At 42.9% G+C, this 22,705-nt stretch overlaps 1 protein-coding gene across 2 annotated transcripts in view; it reads left to right on the top strand.

Annotated features, from left to right (window-relative positions):
• necab2 (N-terminal EF-hand calcium binding protein 2) overlaps positions 1 to 22,705 on the top strand; it is a 118,547-nt gene that overhangs the window by 65,956 nt on the left and 29,886 nt on the right. Inside the window, exons 8-9 of one of the 2 annotated variants that reach the window (XM_027285236.1) lie at positions 11,937 to 12,016; positions 19,672 to 19,728. In XM_027285236.1, the coding sequence (XP_027141037.1) occupies positions 11,937 to 12,016; positions 19,672 to 19,728 (137 nt within the window). The remainder of the gene's footprint in view (positions 1 to 11,936; positions 12,017 to 19,671; positions 19,729 to 22,705) is intronic. The other variant, XM_027285237.1, reaches the window with a different exon arrangement.

A 22,705-nucleotide genomic window follows, 5' to 3' on the forward strand; every position in this document is an offset into this window, starting at 1 on the left:
GAGCAGACGTCAATGAAGTGTGTTCAGTGCCTTTTTGTCCATGTATGTCCAACAGATGGTTCGCCTGTATGCCATGTAACTGTCAGAAAATAAAAGTTCCAGTCAGAGTTTGTTTTCCAAAGACACATTTACATTCAGCTTTTATTCACATGACCACAGAGGACGAGAAAGCAATGAACTGACAGTGAGATAAGACAGTTCGTAAAGGGACAGATGTGTCATGTCCAGGTGTAGAGGACAGCTGTTATCATGTCCAGTTGTAGAGGACAATGTGTCATGTCCAGTTGTAGAGGACAGATGTGTCATGTCCGTTGTAGAGGACAGATGTGTCATGTCCAGCTTAGAGGGACAGATGTGTCATGTCCAGCTGTAGAGGACAGAGTGTCATGTCCAGTTGTAGAGGACGATGTGTCATGGTCCAGCTGTAGAGGTGTCCAGCGTAGAGGACAGATGTGTCATGTCCAGTGTAGAGGACAGATGTGTCATGTCCCGCTGTAGAGAGGACAGATGTGTCACAGTCAGCTGTAGCAGATCAGCTGTAGAGGACAGATGTGTCATGTCCAGTTGTAGCGGACAGATGTGTCATGTCCAGTGTAGAGGACAGCATGTGTCATGTCCAGCTGTAGAGGACAGATGTGTCATGTCCAGCTGTAGAGCGACGAGTGTCATGTCCACTGTAGAGGGGGTGTTGCCTGGAGGACGATTGTCTGTCGCTGTAGGGGACGAGGACAGATGTGTCATGTCCATTTGTAGAGACAGATGTGTCATGTCCAGCTGTTAGAGGTGTCAGCCTGTAAGGACAGATGTGTCATGTCCAGTGTAGAGGACAGATGTGTCCTGTCCAGCTGCTTAGAGGACAGATGTGTCATGTCCAGTTGTAGAGGACAATGTGTCATGTCCAGCTGTAGAGGACAGATGTGTCATGTCCAGCTGTAGGGGACAGATGTGTCATGTCCAGCTGTAGAGGACAGATGTGCATTGTCCAGCTGCTAGAGGACAGATGTGTCATGTCCAGCTGTAGAGGGACAGATGTGTCATGTCCAGCTGTAGAGGACAGATGTGTCATGTCCAGCCTGTAGAGGACAGATGTGTCATGTCAGCTGTAGAGGGACAGATGTGTCATGTCCAGCTGTGAGGACAGATGTGTCATGTCCAGCTGCAGAGGACCGAGTGTCATGTCAGCTGTAGAGGGACAGATGTGTCATGTCCCAGCTGTATGAGGACAGATGTGTCATGTCCAGCTGTAGCGGACAGACTGTCATGTCCATGCTGTAGAGGACAGAGTGTCCTGTCAGCTGTAGAGAGACCGATGTGTCATCAGTCCAGCTGTAGAGGACAGATGTGTCCTGTCAGCCTGTAGAGGGACAGATGTTCCTGTCCAGCTGTAGAGGAGATGTGTCAGTCCAGCTGTAGAGGACAGATGTGTCATATTCAGCTGTCGAGGACAGATTGTGTCATGTCCAGCTGTAGAGGACAGATGTGTCATGTCCAGCTGTAGAGGACAGATGTGTCTGTCCAGCTGTAGGGCAGGACAGATGTGTCATGTCCAGCTGTAGAGGACAGATGTGTCATGTCCAGCTGTTGGTAGTGTTGTAGAGGAGGTCCTCTCTGAAGAGCTGGAGGTCTTCAGGAGGTCTGTGAAGGTAGAGAGGGACGCCCCTGATCTGTAGGAACTGGTAGGACGTTCCACCAACGGGGAACAACAGACAGAAAAGTTTGGATTGTCCTGAGAGGACAGGTGGCAGAACCAGGAGGAGGTAACATCTGTCTGTGTGAGGACGATCAAGAACCAGAGACTGCTTTGTAGATCTGAGTTTAACGTGGCTGCTGCAGGTCGACAGAGGAGCTCCATGATCGAGGAGCATGCGAGCCGCCACGTTCTGGATCATCTGAAGAGTTTCACTGTGCGAGGTCCATCAGGACGATGTTACAGTAATCTAGTCTGGAGAGTTGGGTAGCATGTTGATGTTTCTGATGTTGTAAAGTGTAAAGCAGCATGACCGGCTGGAGGAGCAGCAGTTCAGCTGGAGTGGTGTGGCTTCATCCATGTGGAGATATCTGAGAGGCATTCAGATCTTTAAACGGAAAAGAAGGTTCTGTGTGCTGTGACTTAAGAAACACAAACAGGGTTCTTGAGGACAGAGGCTTAACGTGTTTCAGGCGGTCCATCAGCGTCAACATCTCGATGCATTCTTGTGGATCGGTAGTTTTGATGTGTGAGATCTGAGAGGAATGGAACGGTAACCTTTCTTAAAGCAACTAATCACACAGTCTGTTAGTGCTTCACAGAGCGGCAGGCCCACTTGTTCTTAATGACTTCGGGCTGGAACCATTCATCCAGCAGAGGCAGTGCGTCAGTTTGTAAAGGTGCCAATTCAACTCCAGTGAAAGAAATAATTAGATGGAGTCACTCGAGCGTCAGCAACAGAAATATCTGATGTTATTTAGTCTGTTTCATTTCTTATTTACGTGATCTTCAGTGGATAGATGTAGTCATCAGTCTTTACTGATCAATGTTAAAGACAATATCTTTTTACATTATAGCACCTTCATTTCATAGGACCATGATTAATGAAGTAATATTAGTTCATATTTTCCTACCAGTGAGTCACCACTCGTCGTTCCCATGGATACCCCACTGAAGTTACAGCACGCCGTGCAAAGGCCACATATTTTTAAAACATGGATGATTTACTAGCATCTTAGTAAAAGATGATCAAAGCCAAAACATCACGATCGACCCCCTGCTGGCTGTTAACAGATGGGACCCTGGGAGGAGGTCCCGGGGAAGACCCAGAACTTGCTCGAGGGACCACAAAGAGAATGAGGCAGTTTAGTGTCACCAATTAACCAGTTAACCTGCATCTCTGGGTGTCCGGAGAACCTGAAGAGAACGTCAAACCTCCAGCTTGACGTTCTCCAGCTTGGAGAACGTCAAGCTGGAGGTTCGAAACAGGAACTCGAAGCTCAGGATACAAAAGCTTTCTAGAGATTTCCTCACAAGATCTTCTGCACTGTCCTTGTTTCAGTGACTGAGCGCTGTGGAGCAAACATGCACAAACTATAGAGTTGTTGTCAAAGCCATTATTGATTCAGTGATCAGAAGAGCAGAGGCTGATGTTCTGTGTTTTAATCGTGTTCGACATGTGGCCTTCACGCCGCACTAAACCTGTGACAGAAGGCCACAGCATTTCCTCCAAAAGGTCACATGACGTATGAATGAAAACATGGAATGCACCGAGGCCAGGTGAGCCGGGTTGACCTGGTTTAGCTCACTCTTGAACATAAAGCACCAATTAGGTTTACAGGAGTCGGTTTGCCCTGACAGGATTGTGTGATTTATGATGCAGTAAAGTGAGCAGAGTGTTTCTCTCTGTTTCTCTGGGATGTTGTGCACACACATTCTGACGGTGACTGGGTGTTGCATGGCGGTGCTGACTCTTTGTTCTCAGCCTTGACAGTCGATCCCATGTCTCTAAAAGTCGCTGTGACTTTTATTTGTGCAAATATGAACACAAAGAAAAGGAAACCTCTCTTGTCAGTTGTCTGATTGTTGTGTTACTATAAACACAGTTTCTTTAGCATTGAATGTAGTGTTGAACTGACTTAAGGGTGGATGGCAGAGTAGTTTCTTGGCCTGTAGTCTTGAAATAGTAACTGTAAAGACACTTGCATTGTCTTTTAGATTTTGACACTTTTGGACGGAGCCAGAGCTTCATTTTTTAAATTTAGGGTTGAATTATTTTGTGAAATGACAGAAACAGAAGACAGAGACATGCCTGCTGTTTCTTTTTTTTAAACCACCACACACTGTAGATGCATGTTACGTGTCTCAGCCTGCTCAGCCACCAGGACATGTTGGACAATATTTCACTGATGTCATAACAACACAAGGATGGCCACTTTTTACCTTCTTGTTTATTGCTAAATTATCGATTAACGCGTCCTTGGGCACGAATAAAATCAGAGATATTTTCTGTAGTCTGTCCTTCAACGACTCGCCTCAGGATGTGACCCAGATACAGATGTGTTAACGGAGACGATACGAGCGTGAGAGTGAAGAAAGAAGCGCGCCTCTAACTGCAGTGAGGCTGTATATATGACACACAGTCACAGTAAACATGGACACCGCGTGTGCACCGTGATGAAACCAAAGCTGCACACGGACCAATAAAAATCTACTCTGATATCTGCAGCCTTGAGATCATCGGAGATAAATATGAAAGCTTCTTCAGCCAGAGTAAAACAAACACAAGTTATTTTTATGATTAGAAAGCTTCTGTGGTGAACCAGCAGAGCGCCTTAGTTAATGAAGAGTCTGCACTAAAAGCAAAGATTAATTTCAACCTTTTATTTTTCCTGCCGCTCCTCGTTGATCGTGAATGTTCATATTACGTTTAATTCTGTGGCTCTTCCAAACAAAATAAAACATCTATCATCCAGCAGAAAACACTGAAGAGCGTCAGCAGCATCAGACTCATGATGTAACAAACGTCTTCCTTAATGAGGACACTCACAGTTTGTGCTGAGCGTTGACAATAAGCCGGCTGCACATGGTCTCATTATAAAGGAATGATTGTAGGTGAGGTGCATTTCATTCAACACTTTGTGAAGTGCACAGAAATGTAATTACTGCTGCTTGTTTACACCTCGTCAGCTCTCCTTCTTTCTTGTTCAGCGTTTCCTGTTTTATTTTGTAGCCCTTTCCTTTCCTGTCTGTAACTTTACCTGCTGCCAGTTTTCGTTCTGTTCCAGCCCTGTTGGTTTCATCTTTGTTTTACGCTCTCCCTCATATTTTGTTTCCCAGTGTTGTTGGTTTTTTACTGCAAATGGGTTTCTTGAACCCGTCCTGCCTTTTGGACTTTGGACTAGATGCTGCATGCTCTTTTTTTGTTGTCTGTTGTAACTGTAAAGACTGTAAAGACATTCAGGTTCAGTTTCAGCTCGCTCAGCAAAAAACGTGAAATATTTCCATTTCTTGGCCTGTAGTCTTGAAATAGTGAAACTGTAAAAAGGTTTCGTACTTTTTTTTGTAGTGTTGAAAAGTCTTGCAGTGTTGTTTGGACTTTATTTGGAGTCTTTTTTTGCTTGTCTTGACTGCATTACCTGGTTCTGTACTGAGCCTGCCTGGCTTCTACTTCTGCCATGAGCTTTTGTACCATTGTTCTGTGCCAGTTCTGCCTCTGAGGCTGCATTTGGGTTCTAGTCCTCGTGTTCCTGCTCGAACTGCGACAACAAAATGCAGAAAAACCACAGCAAACATAAGTGACATTCAGAAGTCGTGTGTCTGCAGCTTGCAGCAATGGAAAAGTTTCTCAAAGAGAGACTGATTCATGTTGGATGACTTGTGGGATGATTGAGGCTCAAACTGTCATTTCTTCATCTGTCACCTGTCAGGAGCGTATCCCGAGATGTATTTGAGCTTCGATCGTGTCAGAAATGACCACTGAGCTACACACTGCAGACACAGCTTTGTATTATTTTGTTAGCAGAGAATCACAAGTAATGGTTAGTGTGAAGTTTTTCATGTTGGTTCATATAAGGCCGCTGTCTTGGTTCAAACTGGTCACCTCCTGTGCATCATCTGTTCCATTCTCGATCCGCAGTACAGTTGCCAAGTTCATGTGCAGCACTCTTCATCAGCGCTGGGTTCCCATGAAGTTCAATGCATTGCTTCAGGGCATAAAAGTACCCAGCAAGCTTGAGACAGATGGCGATGGACAGAATTTTAGTCCTCACTTTACTAAACACTTACATGTGGCAGCGCTGAGTGGCGATGGTCGTCATCAGGTTTGATTCTGGTCATCACATTAACAGCTATTCAGCATCCCGAACGCCGGACAGTAGCTGTAGCTGGAGGATGAAATGCTGCTTGATTGCAGCATTTCCCAGCTGGGTACAACGCCTCCATGTTCGGATGATTTCAGTTATCACACCTAAACTGTTCTAGTCTGTTGTATGCCTGCAGCAAATAAGAAATGAATTGTCATTTTTTGCATTAAGCTGGACTATTAAACCCTCGCACTGTAGGCTTTAGTTTACGGACACGAGGAGGGAGGTCAGCAGATGATGAAGGATTAAAGTATTCCAACAACTCATTTAGTCCACTGGCTGTTTTCTATAGTGTGTAATCACTAAGAATTCTTTTGGTTTTGATACTTCAGAATGAGCCTTGGGTCTTTGCAATAATCCAGACTAAAAGTAACAAATGCATGAACTAGTTTTTCTGCGTCTGCTTGAGACAGGATGTGCCTGATTTTTGCAATGTTATGTTGGTGAAAAAAGACTTTCCTCGAACTCCAAGATTCTTTACAGTGGAGATGGAGGCCAGGGTGGTCCCATCTAAAGTCACTACATCTTCAGAAAGAGAGGTTCTGATTACAGTTTAGCATCATGAAACTGCAGGTCATCCAAGCTTTAATGTCCTGAAGGGATGCTGGAAGTTTAGCTAACTGATTGGTTACGTCGTGCTTAATTGATAGATATAATTGGGTATCATCGGCATAACGGTGAAAGTTAATGCAGCGATTCCTAATAATGGTGCCTAAAGGAAGCATATATAAGCTGAATGGAACTGGTCCAGCCAACATGCCTACATGTTTGAAAGAGGAATAAGAAGCGAGCTCATCCACTGCTGCCATGAGACGGAGTTTTACTTTGACACATACTGATTCCACAATGAGGCGAAGCTGGAAAAGCAGCTTCTGTGTCAACCCCGACCCTCCCCCCCTCGCTTCTATACTGTAGGTTGTAAAGCAGCTCTGACAGCTGAGGACCTTGATGTCAGCTACGCTTTGTCTTGAGTCAGGACAAGTCGATTGATTAATGACTCTGAAATCCTCTTTCTTCTCTCTCCCCGACCTCCTCCAATACATCCATGAGTGACTCCTGCACTCCTAAGTCAGTTCTTCATTCTCTTCCTCCCGTTTTGTTCCCCCACACTTACGCACACGTATGAAGTCTCTTTGAAGGTTTGTTATCTCCCCTTTTTCATGTCATAATGACATGTAGAAAGGTGTGTGTGTGTGTGTGTGTGTGTGTGAGGTGTGTTTTCACTGTGAATTGAGTCTGCAGAAACACAGATGTAAAGGAGCAGAAAAAGACAAAGCAGTGAGTGGGAGAAGAAGAAAGAGAGCTAAAAATATCCCCCCCACCTTTAAGTGGAGCTATCGTTGCTGTGTTTCACGCTGTTTAACTGCCGTTAATCGTCCAGTGACGTAGGACAACATGGATGCAGATCCTTTGACATCGTCCATATGTTGTATGTGTTCAGTAAGCCCCTCCCCTCTGTAAAGCTTTGTGTCTTCATCTGTGCATCTTATTATCATGAATGAATGATAATGTGACAATGGCGTAACAGTGGCTCCTTGATTGCAGACACACGTAGACGGAAAGACGATTCTTTTCAGCTGTAACTAGCTCGCTGATGAAGCTTCCACACCTGAACTTGCTATGTTGAGTCCATGAGGGTGTTCACACTGTTGGATCTGTCTAAAGTCAGTGTACTGTGAGAACCTGCATTGTACGCTCATAACTAGAGATGGGAATTGATACGATTTTTCAGATTCTTTATCGATTCTGCTTAACGGTTCGATTCTTTATCGATTCTCATTTGGGGAAAAAAGGAGAACAAACAGTTTGATCAGCATCATCTAGAGGAGGTAGTGAACTGGAGCGAGTACTAGTACAGCTGCAGACTCTCTCTCTCTCGTCATGGTCATCTTCTAAATGTAATGCAGAAGGCATTCGTTTAATGTGAGCTGTTACAGCATGTTTTACAAAGAAGCACATGGCGCTAACATGGTAGGCAGTGTGTTATTTACCTTCTGTAGTAACCACAGAGGTCAGAGGTCATAGCCTGGCTGCTGCCGCTGCTGCTAGGTTGAGATTCATCTCCAGTCTGAAGCGTGTCAAAAACACGACATTCATTTTGAAATATTACATGTTGTGTGCACAAATGTTTCTGCATGTTGGTCGTGTTCCCTCCTGACGCTGTTATCTCCACTTTGCAATGATTGCAAGTCGCCCTGTTGACGTCTGTTTTGGTGAAATGCAGCCAAACTTTGGAGCGTTTGAACTGAGTGGTGACATTGTTTATACTGATTGGACTGCACGTGAGAAACTTGCGTAAGTTGCGTGACGTAATTAGTCGTGCTTTCTGGAATCGATAAGAGAATCGTTAGATAAACTGCCAAACGACTCCATGGAATTGAAACACACAAAACCGGTTCTCAACAAGAACCGGTTCTCAACAAGAACCGGTTCTTGATTCCCATCCCTACTCATAACGGTCAAAAAGCTGAATGTAGAATGTAATGTTGGCTACATTAAAGAAGAAGTGGGACCAACGTGAAGTAAGCTGCTGGAGCTGATGTGGTTGTGGCTCATGTCCTTACACCAACGTGTGCACTGATACATCTGTGGCACTATTGGTCCATGTTGTTGCCATGTTAGCTTCAGTTTCCAAAGTTGGTTCCTACAGCTCCATGCACACCTCCTCACCATGTGGAAATACACCAGGCTGGATATATATCATATAGAAATATTGTATGTAGGAGCTGTTGTGCACATGTGTATATTGTGTGCACGCCCAGCTGTGCCGGCCTCTATGTGACTGTGATGCTGCCATATGTTTTCCAGACTGCTGAGACAGATGTGTCTTAAAGAAGGAAACACAGTAACTGCTAATTAATCCAAATAAGATAATATATTAGACACTGTTTGTTGAAACATATGAATAATAATAATAATGAAGCTGGAGACGATCTTTGTGTGGGTGAGAGTAGATGAGTGGGCCAGTGAGAGTGTGATATCTGTTCGGTTCACTTCTGTCTTCCCAGTTCTGTCTGGCAACAAATGATCTTACACTTTAAATATAAAGCTGAGAGTTCGTTTGACACGACTACAAACATTTCAGACGTTCAGATGTTCAGATCAAGAGGAGGGTAACCATAGTTAAACTAGAAAGCACCTGTCCTCTCAGGACAGTCCAAACTTTTCTGTCTGTTGTTCCCCGTTGGTGGAACGTCCTACCAGTTCCTACAGATCAGGGGCGTCCCTCTCTACCTTCACAGACCTCCTGAAGACCTCCAGCTCTTCAGAGAGGACCTCCTCTACAACACTACCAACAGCTGGACATGACACATCTGTCCTCTACAGCTGGACATGACACATCTGTCCCTCTACAGCTGGACATGACATATCTGTCCTCTGCAGCTGGACATGACACATTTATTCCCCTTGGTTCTGTGTGAGTAGGACTGATTGGTGCACTAACATGTCGTGAATGTAAAGGTAATTCCTGAACCGTCACAACCAGCAACCTGATTATTTTGGAGGATTTTAACTCTCAAAGGTTGAGAACTGATCTAGGTGGCTTGGACCTCAGGTTTAGGTTACAGTGATGAATATGCTCTTTACGTTTTGATCTGCAGCAAATTACTCTCAGCTTTGGCAACATACTCTGGCATTTCAAAGTAAATCGTGTGACGCATATGACCATAAATTACTCGGCTGTCTCATCACTCAGGTCTAAATGTATATCCAGTGAAAGACGGGAGAGAAGTGAACACGACAGAGCAACCGTCTGTCACTTAATTAGACCGACAGTGTAACAGGTTTTTCATGATTCACGTCAACACATTTAAAGACTGCCTGACGCAGAACTGAAAGTTAAATCAGGTGAATGTGAAATCTCTCAAATCAGGTTTAATTGAGGAGAAAGTCAACACAGTTCCACCTCTGCTCGCCGTGCTGCGAGATTCAAACACTGTAATTCCTTCTGCACTTGTATAATTGACTGGGACACTTATTTTCTAAGTCCATTGAAATGACCGCTGGGCTTTTATCTCCGACTGTCTCCATGGTTACAGACTATGGTTTAGTGGATAAGTGTGTGATTTTTCTTTTTTGGTGGGGGGTGGTGGTTAGAGGAAGGTAGGTTCTAATTGACTTGCTGTTAAAGCTTTTAATGAAGAGTGGGCAGCCAGCTCTCCAATTAGCTGAGAGAGGGGCCACCGGGGGATGAAAAGAGGACAGGAGGAGATGGGGGGAGGAGGAAGAAGTCAGAGGGAGGAGAGAGAATCACAGAGAGTCAGTTTTAGTTTTTAGAAATGACTAATAATGTAAAGTGCAGACGGTTTAACGTTAAAGTTAAAATTTCACAGTTATAGAAAACAACAAAATGAACATACAGACAATAACATAACAATATAAAAAGTGGAGTGTTGAATTAACTCCACAGAAAATGATTCGGCTTTTAAGTAACGCAGCTGAGTTACGTTGTGTTACTATTTTGTAGTGTTACTTTCACTCCATTAAAGTGCCAAGCTATCAACACTAAAAAGAATGTTAAATTAGTTTTATATATTTTATATTTTATTATATATTCATTCAAGAATTAATTAAACTAAGTTATCTTCTCGTGTCGCCGCTATGCAGATGACACTCCGCTCTATCTGTCGTTCCCTCCAGACGACGCCTCGGTCTCTGCACGGATCTCTCAGATATTTCTACGTGGATGAAGGCACCAGCTGAACCTCTACAACTGACTCCCTTTGTCTCACTCTTGACCAAGTAACCTTCTCTGATCACACTGACTCAGCTGCCCGGCCGTGCTGCTTTGCACTTTACAACATGAGAAAAATCAGCAACATGTTACCCAGCTCCTGATACAGGCTGTGTTTCTCTGTACCGTCCACATGTAACAGACTTTAGACAGCTCAGAGTTTTCTTGAAATCACTTTCAAGACTTTCAACATCACTGATTTTAGCTTCCGGCTTCCAGTGAGGTTTTTGGATGGATTTTAAGATTTTACACTTTTGTCGGGGTCTGACCCATAGCTACATTGCCAGCCGTACAAGTCAGTTCACAGCTTTAGATCCTTGTTCAGGTTACTTTAAGGTCGAGGCTCTAGAGGTGACCTTGCCTTCTCCATCATCTCCTCCACTTTGGAACAACCTGCCCGAGGAGATGAGGCTCACCCAATCACTTCTAAAACTCTTTTTTTACAGACTCACCTTAGATGCCGTCTATTTTTATCCTTTATTCCTTTTATATCTTTTCATCTCTTAATCTTTTATGTCGTTATGGTCTTTTTAAATCATTTCTTTTATCATCTTTTTATCCCTTTACCCTTAACCAGACCTATCTTTTTTATTTATGTCCCATGTTACTGCTATTCTTTTATTCCGAAGCTTCTAGACATCAATGAATAGCTGGATTTTAATTTTAATTTTCATCACTCACTGCCTGTTTCTGTGGCTTTCCGTTGGATCCGCTGTCTGTTTTTTAAAGGTGCTATATAAATAAAGTTATTATCATGGTGAGGTGAGGTCACTTCATAATATTTCTTAATATAATGTGATAGTAAAAAGCATCAATGCAAATTACAGACTGGTTTCTGCCCACTGAAGGTCTTTCTATCTAAAAAGTAAATATTTTCTGCCAAAGTGAAATATTAGCTAATTATGAAGAGCCCGGTGTGGCCGGGTATCTAAATCTCACACAGGAGTCAGAGCCAATTAAACAGAGCGCCTCAAAGGATCCGGCTTCTCCGACCGTCTACTGTCTTTGAACAGACCAGGTTCCTTCCCATAAACACGTATAACTGCCTGTTTATCAACCTCTTTGGAGCCTTTTACATAAAATATTCATGATGAAACACTGGAAATGAAAAGAGGGGAATGAGTGTATTATTTTTCTTATTCTGCTACAGTAAGTGTAGTTTTTAATGGACCGGTTGTGTTTGTCGAGAATAGACCAATCAGGAATCTGACAGCATCTGTGGCACCGGCAGTTTGTTCAGTTTGGGATTACAAAGTTGATCCGACTACTTTTTGTTTGAATTTGTTAAAACACATTTGAAAAAACTGTGTGTGTGTGTGTGTGTGTGTGTGTGTGTGTGTGTGTGTGTGTGTGTGTGTGTGTTTTACAGGTACAGTAGAGGTGAGGAAAGAAGGTCTGGAGGCTCAGATCAACCGCCTGGCTGAACTAATTGGACGACTGGAGAATAAGGTAAAGAACACAGCACACACACAGACACTTGTAAACCCCTTTTGGTTATTTAGGAAGATATTGCATTGCCTTACATTAATTCCCTGGAGGCCAAACTACATGAGAAACCCAACTTCATCCAACTCTGAAAGGCTGTCAACAAAACAATGAACTGACTCGTCTTCCAGCTCAGAAAACTATTAGAAACCCATCAGTGAGCTACACTGTTGCACAGGCTAACATGTTCATCCATTACCATGAACACACTCTGTAGCAGGTAGAGTACATCTAGACCCAACGTTTGGTTTGTCCAATCAGGGCTACTGTAGAAAGACGATGGTTCAACATGGGGGACTCTGTGGAAGAGGACTCACAGCAATGTTGTAGTTAAGAGCACCTAAACTCAGACTGAGTCAAGACCAATGACCACAGTGTTCGAGACCAAGACTTCAGCGTTCAGACTCAGTTGAGACCTAGACCAGGCAATGTATAGTCTACTTAGGTAGCTAATTTGCCAAATGCTGGCTCATGGTCTTGTAGCTAAACCTCGACCTGAACTCTCTCCTGACCTGACTTTAGTTTTTTAGATGTTGGCTGTAAAACTACAGACTGTAGAACAACAGTCATTTGTTTGACTCTGAGGTTTAAAAATCTTTTATAATTCTTTGTCCGAGACCTTCAAAACGTTGTCATAAGCGGTCCACTCGATCGAGACGATCTCAAGTACTCATCATCAGTCTCATATGTCTCATGAGGTCCCAAAAACATTATGATGATTTTAATTTCCGGGTGTTTATACACTAATCGAAACAGAGTTGTGAATATTAGTTTGAATTTCTGTAAATATTTCCCCTTAAATCTGACACACTGGAAAAGAACAACAAAAAGAAAATACCCCTCAGATAAAAACACACACTGGACTTTTAAGCAAGCAATCCATAAATAAAATAGATTCCTAAAGAAATCAAGCACTTGTATCATTTTATTACCTCTTTCGACCTCCCTGGGGGTCCTGACCTCAGGTTTGGAACCATCGCCCTGTAGAAGGTCCGCGATCTCGGAAACTAACTCAAGATCTCGGGAAAACAAATGAAATGAACTCGTTATCATGAAAAAACAGAGGAAATAAAATGTATGAATGCATGACCGCTTAGGGCTTCCATAGTATTCTTCAATCCTAAAATGTCCCGATAATGTGGCTGTATGGACATGAGGACACTCATCGTAGACATGGAATCAAGGTGCAGTAAGTGTAAGTCTATCTACTCCAAACATTACAAACCAGTGATCTCGCCCTTACACGAAACATTTTTACCAAGCTGTCAGCATGCAGAGGAGGAAACTGGAGATGTTTCATTGGCCAAATTAGACAAAGCCAAGGGAAAAGGAGGAAGACGCAGGGGGGTGATGAGGAGGCAAAGGAGGGGGGCTGGATAAGGAGTTAATTAACACTAAGTTATGGAGAGGAAGGGATGGAGCAGGGGAAGGAGTGGATGGAGAGAGAAACAGAGAGGCAATTAAAAGCCTAGTGTCCGAAGCCTGGTTAATCTCTGCACATGCTTCTTCACCCTTACATCTATCATGCTTCCCGCACTCCCCTCTTCCTCTTCCTCTTCTTCTTCCTCTTCCTCTTCCTCCCTCTCCACCTCGCCGTTCCTCTGAATTGCCTTCGCCTGGTCCAGTCTTGAACATGTTAAGGATAATGGAGCCCCAGCAGACTCAGCCGTCTTCGGGTCTCTACAGCAGAGAGAGCTAAGAATAACTAAAGACAATGTACTGCCAGAGGGAGCGCGGGAGAAAATAGAAGATGGGAAGACTAAAAAGAATCGAGGCGCTGAATGTTTGATCAGGGTTTATATGTAGAAGACCTGTTTGTGTTTCCAGAACCCATTTAGAAACAACCTTTACCCGCTGACCCCAGATGCTGATTTAATCTACGTCCAACAAATTGCCCAGGTTTAAGTGGAACAGTTTGACTCAGCCGAGTGACCTCGGTTTCAGAAGAAATGATTGAAACTCCTTCAACTAGAGGATTGTTCACTGATCACCTGTGACCCCGAAGCCCTCCTGAGAGCCCATTACTCAACATGTTTAAGGCACGTCTTCGCACAGATGACTAAACACAGTCAAGTGATTCTCACTTGTTTCGACAGGACTGAAAGCTCCTCACGGATGATTTCTTTCTAGGCTTTTTCTGCCACATACATTACATGAACGCTTCAGATTGCAGCCCATAAACACTGTAATTATTTGTTATGGGTACGATAATTACTGGGTACCACACACTTACACTCTGTGCTCTGTAGAACCTTTATATCCTACGCAAGGCAAGTTCTTTTGACCTTTTTATGTTTAGTTATTGGAATACTACACTAAAAGGTTTCTTACACATTCTGTAAAGTAACAACCAACCTGTTATTTTAAGTATTATTAGTCATACATATATATTATGGATACATATGTTATCTGCTTTCTCAACTTATATTTAACTGTAATATTACAGTAAAAGGAAATTAGTATGTAAACACAGTGGTCCCTTGTTTATCGCGGGGGATACGTTCTAAAAATAACCCGCAATAGACGAAATCCGCAAGTAATCAGCTTTATTTCTTACAATTATTATCCATGTTTTAAGGCTGTAAAACCCCTAACCACACACTTTTATACACTTTTCTCAGACAGGCATTAACATGTTCTCACATTTCTCTCTTATTTAAACTCTCAAAGTTCAAACTTTCGCAGATTAAACAAAAATAAGAACAATACTGTATTAGTAAATGAAACCAAAGATCAAAACCTGTTTTCAAGGCCAAACATTTTTAACAAATTTCATTTTAATGATCAATCTACGAGGTTTGACACATAAGAAATTATTACTCCCTTAGCCAATCAGGGCGATAAAAGTAAACCAACAGGTAAAATGTTCCAGTTCTGCAGAACTGAAGTGGGTTCCTCTATGGTGACACCATGAAGAACCAGTTTAGGTTCTAACTCAGACCTTTATTTCTAACAGTGAAGGATAAAGAGGCTCTACAGATTAAGCAAAGCGTTAAAGTTTAAACAATATTCTTCTAAGAAAGTCTGACTCTGATCTAGATGAGTGATTTCAAAGAACATTTCAGACTTTCTCTTTCTGAACGTAACATCCATCACATAAAGAAATAGTTTTATTTGGAGGTCTGATAAGTTTCATATGATTTACCACGATGAGGACAGATTCTCATTGTGAAAGGAACCTCCGAAAATGCCCTTTGCTGAGAACAGCACATTCTGTTTTCAGAATATCAAAGTAAATGACATTTTCTGCTGGATTCCACGTTCAGACGTGATCTGCAGTAGACTCATGAAGCAGACTAAAGCTCTGAGGAGGTACATTAAATGCGGCTTTGTGGATCTCAGTTTTAAGACGGTGCAGGCGTCTGGAAGAGGAAATGATCGTATCACTCCGAGTGAATCATGCATTGTTTACTGAATGGATAATAAGCCAGACTGACTGATGTGTTGCCTGGCGAGATGAAAACAGTACCCTGTGTTGGCACCACTGCTCTGTGATAACACTGGAAATCCTGTTACCTGTGAACCTTCCTCAAAGTGCTGAATTCATGTTCCTCCCCGCTCGCTTCCTCCAAACTCCCCCGGGAGTTTTTGTTTGTTTTTTCGGTTACAAAATATCATTATATATTGCTCTCTGTGTGCAGACAAGAAAATGTGTTTCCCGCCTCGAAAAAGTCGGTCTCAGTGATACTGAGGCTGAATACTGATGAGCAAAGACACACTGTCTTTTCTTTCATCAGCAAAAAGCTCGTAATGCTGTGTTCGAACTGTTGAACTGCGCTGTCCTGTAATGGCAGATCGTATTGTTGGGATGTCCCGAGCTATCCTTAGGGATGGATACTGTGGCTGATCCGAGGGTATTTTAATCGATTGGTATCGTCTTAAATAAAGTCGATTGAAATCAGATCCCTTCTTCAGTGAAGTCTCAGTGTGTTTTGCAGTGCTGTATACTTCAGCTTGTCTTGGTTTCAAGAATCAACCGCATTTTAATTTGGTCTTGTCTCAGGATTCTATGAAAACCAGTCAAGATCACGACTGCAAAGATATCATTGAAGCGACTGTGCATTTTCTTCATATCATTACTGTGACTGGAGTCTCTTCCTCTTATCCGGGTTAGCAGAGCGTTACAGACGTCCTTCTCCTCAACAACTCATTCCAGCTCCTCCTGGGGATCCCGAGATGTTCCCAGGCTCGATGGGCTATCTAGTCCCTCTAGCAGGTTTTGGGTCTCATTTCGGTCTCTTGTGTCTACGATCTCACTCTTTCCTTCACTACCCAAAGCTCATGGTCAGAGGCGAGGGTTGGAACGTAGATGGACTGGAACATCCAGAGCTTTGATTTCTGGCGTAGCTCCCTCTTCCCCACATCGGTCCAGTACATTGTCCACAGTACTACATAACCAAAACAAGCCTTCCACAACTTTATTCGTTATTCGGCTCCTCGCAGTACTCTGTATTTTGCCATGACTCACAGTCCAAACGCACTTATAGACTCATTATAGCAAGCGTAAGTATAGAAATACACAAATGAAGACACAGCACTTGTCTTGTCTAAGTGTTGGTGCACTCTGGTCCTGGTCATGACTTGATCTTGGTTTCGTTGGTCATGTTTTGTTCTTGCTGGTGTTGCAGTGCTGCTCTTCTTCATGACAGCTGGCTATAGTGTGAGCTTTTCGCTCCATATGTCAGCGACCGTAAGTTTTGGTCACAGAAAGATTAGCACAAAGAGTTTTGCAGCAGATTGATACATCAGAGTCGCTTCCTTCCAGTTAAACTTTCATCCATATAACATCAATAATTCAAAATATCAGTTGAATCAGTCTCGGATCAAGAAGATGTTGAAAAATAACAAATTTAGAAAGCTACGTCTGTTAGTCAAATACATATTTAATCAACACAGAGATAAATATGAAGACTGATGGACTGAGCAGATAATAAAAGACTTGATTTGTGAAAGGGAAACCAGCATCGATATAAAGAATCAGAGGCTTCTTTTAGTTTCTTAAAGGTCCAAAGTGTCAGATTTAGGGGATCTATTGACAGAAAATGGCACAAATTTAATATAATATTCATAACTATGTTTTCATTCGTGTATCACCAACAGAAGATGAGAATTGTTACGTTTACGAATAAGGATGGGAATTGATTTTTACGATTACGATTCCATTATCGATTCTGCTTAACGATTCGATTCTTTATCGATTCTGCTTAACGATTCGATTCTTTGTCGATTCTCATTTGGGGAAAAAAGGAGAACAAACAGTTTGATCAGCATCATCTAGAGGAGGTAGTGAACTGGAGCGAGTACTAGTACAGCTGCAGACTCTCTCTCTCGTCATGGTCATCTTCTAAATGTAAGTTACGTGGCGTAATTAGTCGAGCTTGCTGGAATCGAGCGTGCGTAACTTCTTGCGTAAGTTACGCAACGTAATTCGTGCTTTCTGGAATCGATAAGAGAATCGTTAGATAAACTGCCAAACGACTCCATGGAATTGAAACACACGGAACCGGTTCTCAACAAGAACTGGTTCTCGATTCAGAAGAGCTGGAGCTCTTCAGGAGGTCTGTGGAGGTTTCTACAGTAGTCATGAACAGACGGATTAAACACTGGCACTTCTTTGTGCACACTGGACCTCAGAATCAAATATAACACAACAGGTCGATGAACCAACAGGATTAAGATCTCAGCGTCTTTCAGCTCGTTGTTTTGGCTTCACAGCAAACATGGAACATTTCAGTTCAGATGCACTACCTGCCCACACAGAGACAGACAGAGTTAGCCAGTAGCTGGTGAGCACGGCGGATCATTTAGCAGACACTAACGAGCCAGCTGTCCTTTAATCGTGTGGATGTAAACACAGCTCCAAATGGAGGCTAATGTTGCCCCGGTGCTAACACATTAGTCATATCCTGAACACGTCGGTTCAAATCCGTTCACGCTGATTAATCTTAGTTACATCGTGTTTGATGCCGCAGCCTTACCGGCATGAGAACAGTCTGCTGGGCAAACAGCTGCAGGTTTTCACCGTTCAGGTTTCTTATGTGCAACAACCGACCGAAACGCAGCAACTCCATCTGAGTCCAGCTGAGATCAGACGGTGACACATTAAGCTCCAATCATTCATCCTGGAACCCAGCGAGCTTTTTAGCTTTGGTAGCTTTTACAGGAGGAGTGTGTGTGTGTGTGTGTGTGTGTGTGTGTGTGTGTGTGTGTGTGTTTCATCTGCCCACTGTGCCACATTCCACTGCCATGACTTTTCCCTGCTGCGTTTGGTAAAATCTCACCTACCCTGCGATGCAGAAACTTTTCATTCAGAGTGGCAAAAGTGATGCTCATCAGTCACCTTGGTGACAGAAACCCGCCGCGCTCGCCGTGATTTATTAGAACAGGTTTATGTAACTCTGACTCACAGGCTTTGGAAGTGTTCACACACAAACAAACACACTGCACCGTGCACACTAAAACTTCAAACCTTTCCAAAAACCAATATCACAGGAGTAAAGCTCACCGTGCTGCGTCGAGGCTTTACAGTTAGTGACGAACCCGAGGGAAGCATGATAATCTGTGTGGGCAGGCACGGCGAGGAGATCCCAACAATCCAGTATTGGTATAAATGTTGCAACAAGTCTCTTTATTAAAAGAAAAACTTCGTTTACGCCTCAGTTTTCTCATCAAATACTTAAAAGTCAGTGAAAAATCAGAATGCCTCTTATCAAATACTTAAAAGTCAGTGAAAAATCAGAATGCCTCTTTATTAATACGAGTTAATCTGTGTGTGATGTGACATTTTACTGCTAATGTCCTAAGAAAGACTGTGTGTGGTGTCATCAACATCTCAGTGAAGAAAGGTCACCGAGGCCCGAGGTCGTTACCACCCCGAGCTCTGCGTTCACCTTTCTGTCTTTAAGAACCCTTTCTGTGCTGTTTACGGTTCTTTGGGGAACTCAATGCCAAAAAAGACTTTAAGCATTTGGTGCTTTGAAGAACCTTTTTTTTTTAGTAAAAGGTGCTTTGCAGAGCAGAGAAAAGGTTCACCATGAAGAACCACTGTGACTCATACCTTTATGTTTACTTTATCTTTACCCTGAGTTCCCTCGAGAAGCTTTTTATCCTTAAGAACCCTTTCTGTGCTGTTTAAGGTTCCAGGGAACCGAATGCTAAAAAATAGTTCTTTAAGTCACAATTGCAGCATTTTTGGTGCTTTGAAGAACCTTTTTATGTTCAGTAAACAGATTTTGTTATACTGATTACAACCCTTCAACACATTAAAGGTTCCCCCGTGGCATCACCATGAAGAACCACCACTCAAACCTTTTATTTTATTAGGGTGTAGCTCGTACGTCATGACGTTCAGTTAGATTTCCGATAAATCTTTCATGCTGATATAATGTTTAATGTTTAATTTCAGGCATCCACCTCCTCTCCCTCCACCCTCGTCCCGTTCTCCCTGCTGAACTTCTTTTCCTCTTGGAACCCGTCATGTCCTGCTTTCTCTCAGCGTGTCCACTCTCGCTGCGAGTCACTGAATGTCTGCTTCAAGCTTTGGTTGTAGTAGTTGCTGTGGTTGGTCTTGTTGATTGACATGTCGCTGCTGTTGTTGTTGTTGTGCTTCTCCTTTGCAGACGGTCTGGTTTGATCTGCACCAGAGGCTAACAGACACAGATGGCACTGCCAGCGCAGTAAGTAGACGCTAAATGAATCACCGCTGTACATTACACTGCAACACACAGCCCCAGGTGCAGCATCACTTACTATCTTACAGAGGCCAGCAACCACTGCGGCACAACCTCAGGCTGAGTGTTACAGGGAGGCCAACACGACTTTGTGATGTAATTAACGTGGGACGGCACTTGTGCACGACCAACGGCGTCCAAAAATAATCCAGGTCTCGGTGCCAGTCCCACGGGCGGCCATCCTTTGAATTATTTCCCAGGAAATGTGCTTGTTTTGTTTTCTTCTGTTGTCTAGACCTGAATATTTTATAGAGTATTCTATGGAAGGATTAATAGTGTCACACACCCAGAGAAAACATGCAGCATATTCAGGGTGTGTGACATTCTCCGACATAATCAGTGATTCCTATGAAAAGCCACGAAAGGCTCCGTGTGGGCTGCTGCTTCTTTGTTTGGATTGAATCATAAATCAGGAACATTTTCAGTCACAAAAGCTCGACAGTTTGACACCAATTTCAGACATAATTTCACCTGGGACTGCTGTCAGATACAGCTGCAGTGGAGTACAATCAATAAAGTCAAAGGCTGTTTTAGAGGTTTGGACGCCTCAAGCAATCTGTATCTTACAGGAACGCAGATTTATTGTATTCACAAGTGCCTCTCATTAAAATCTTCTGGAGTGCAAAGACGATATGAGGATGGAAAAGTACCTGCACTAAAAGCAGCTCAGGGGTGTCGGTCGTACCCTCTAAGAAAACTGGTGCTCTGTGGAACCTTTAAGAACCCGTTCAGCTGTTTGAGGTGCATGCAGAGAGAAAACTGAATTCACAAAAGGTTAAAAACCAACAGAGTGACAGTTTGAAACATACATAACAACATATACAAAACTCAATACACAAAATACAGTATATTTACAGTATGTTATCTGCTTTTTAAAATTACAGTCAAATTCATGTAGTGATCATTTTCTGTATTTAAATACACTACTCACAAAAAGTTTGACTTTCGGGTGAAATTTATGAAAAATGTGAATCATCAAGGATACATGACGAATTATTGAGTCATTAAAATGTTTTGTACCTGCTACTGTTTTTTATTTTGTCTCAATAAAATGTTTGGAATAAAGAAATTACCACCGCATGCTTCTAATTAAACGCCCTTCATGCTACAGTGATGTTATATCATGAAAGTAGGACATTTAATTAGAGGCATGCGACGGTGTAGCAACAAAAACACGTCAGTGACTCGGTAACTCGTCATGTATCTTTGAGCAGCGATCACAGCTCGAGCAGCATGTTCTGCATTAAGTACTGAGACACCGAACAGTCGGACACGTGCGTTAAAAAGTTTAGAGCAGGTCAAATGAAGTTCTCCTCTAAAGGTCAGAGTGAGGTTTAGATCAGTGTTTCTGTATGGACTGCTGCAGGAGTCATGATAATCCATAAGAGGTTGTTCTTTGAGGAACCAGTAGGTAAAATGTTCCTTTGCTCTGGCATCACCATGAAGAACCATTTTAGGTTCCAGCTCAAACCTTTGCTTCTCACAGTGTGTGGTGTAGTTCACTACATTGATTCTTGCTCAGGCTGGCAGCAGCGTAAAGCTGCAGCACATTTCCTCCATGTGGATTCTTTATACGAGAACCAGCTGCATAAAACTCTGTTTAGATTCACGACTGAAACTCTGTGTGTGCATCGTTTTCAGTGGGAATTAAAAAGCTGTGCATGGTTTTGTTTTATGAATCCTAATCATTGGAAGAACTCCCACATGCACACGCCTGGTTTCAGTAACCATAAAACACCCGTTTGCATGTCACCACTTATCAGATTTGTCAACAGAAAGAGAAAGAAGACAAAGAAGTGCAGAGTCAGGGAGCGAGGTCTTCACAGCCGGAGCAGCCGTCATCACGAGCGGCATCATTACTCTCGGATGTGGCTATTCATAGCACATACATCATTAATTCATCACATGTCCCTGTTATCTGAACGTCAGAAACATAATCAATTATTTAGCTTTGCTTCACAATAAAAGAAAAATATAAATGAAAGGAAAAATATAGAAAGACTGTAAACAAGATCAGTCTGCATCACTGAGTATAGTCGGTGTATAATTAGTGTCCAACCCAACTGAATGACACCCGGTTGCTCAAACAAGCCACCTGTCAATCAAAGACGCTCTTAATCCTGCATAACTTTAAGCCTTAATATAATGTGAACAGGTGAGTTGTATATAAATTCACCCTCAGTACAGTTGTCATGAACGGGGAAATTAGCTACAGAGACCAAAACTGTTTTTTGTACCAGGCTGTAAACATGTTTATTTCTGCTGTGAAGTTGGACATTTGGACATGGGGACTTATGGAGACTGACTCACTTCTGGAGCCAGCCTCAGGTGTCAGTGAAATCCATGTATTCCACAGATCTGTGCTGCACGGGGTTAAAAACTCGATGTTTTTCTGTCCTCGTCTGTCTGCAGGAGGCCGGCGTAATAATCACCTCTTGCACTTTTACCCACAGCAGTCGTTCCACTTATGGCTCCCCATTAACTGCCGGCAAGCAGCGAGAGCTCCGACTAAATTGTCCAGTTGTCATGGGCACAGACGCAGAAAGGTTAGAAGAGACTGCTCGCAGAAGTTTCAAACAGCCGGCGAGCCGCGCTCATGAAGTCATGAAGACAGAAAAATGAAACCAGCTCTGAACAACGAAAGCTTCGTTACTCAGTGACGAGGCCACGAGAACATTTCAGCAATTATCCTGCTGTGGGTCCGTTTGGTTCTGTGCTGGTCTGCTATGCAGAAATAAAGTAAACAGGTCCAGCAGGCAGGTTTTTCATTGGACATTCACAGACTTCAGTTCCCATGGTAATGTAGCAGCAGTCTCAGTCAGTAGCTGATGTGCAAAACAATCTGTCCAATCAACATTTTGGACACGTTTCATATTCTATGTGCCAAACGTTAACATGTCAGCATGATCATAGTGAAGTTATC

Source organism: Larimichthys crocea, chromosome XII (genome assembly GCF_000972845.2).
Source record: "Larimichthys crocea isolate SSNF chromosome XII, L_crocea_2.0, whole genome shotgun sequence".
Taxonomy (NCBI): Eukaryota; Metazoa; Chordata; class Actinopteri; family Sciaenidae; genus Larimichthys; species Larimichthys crocea.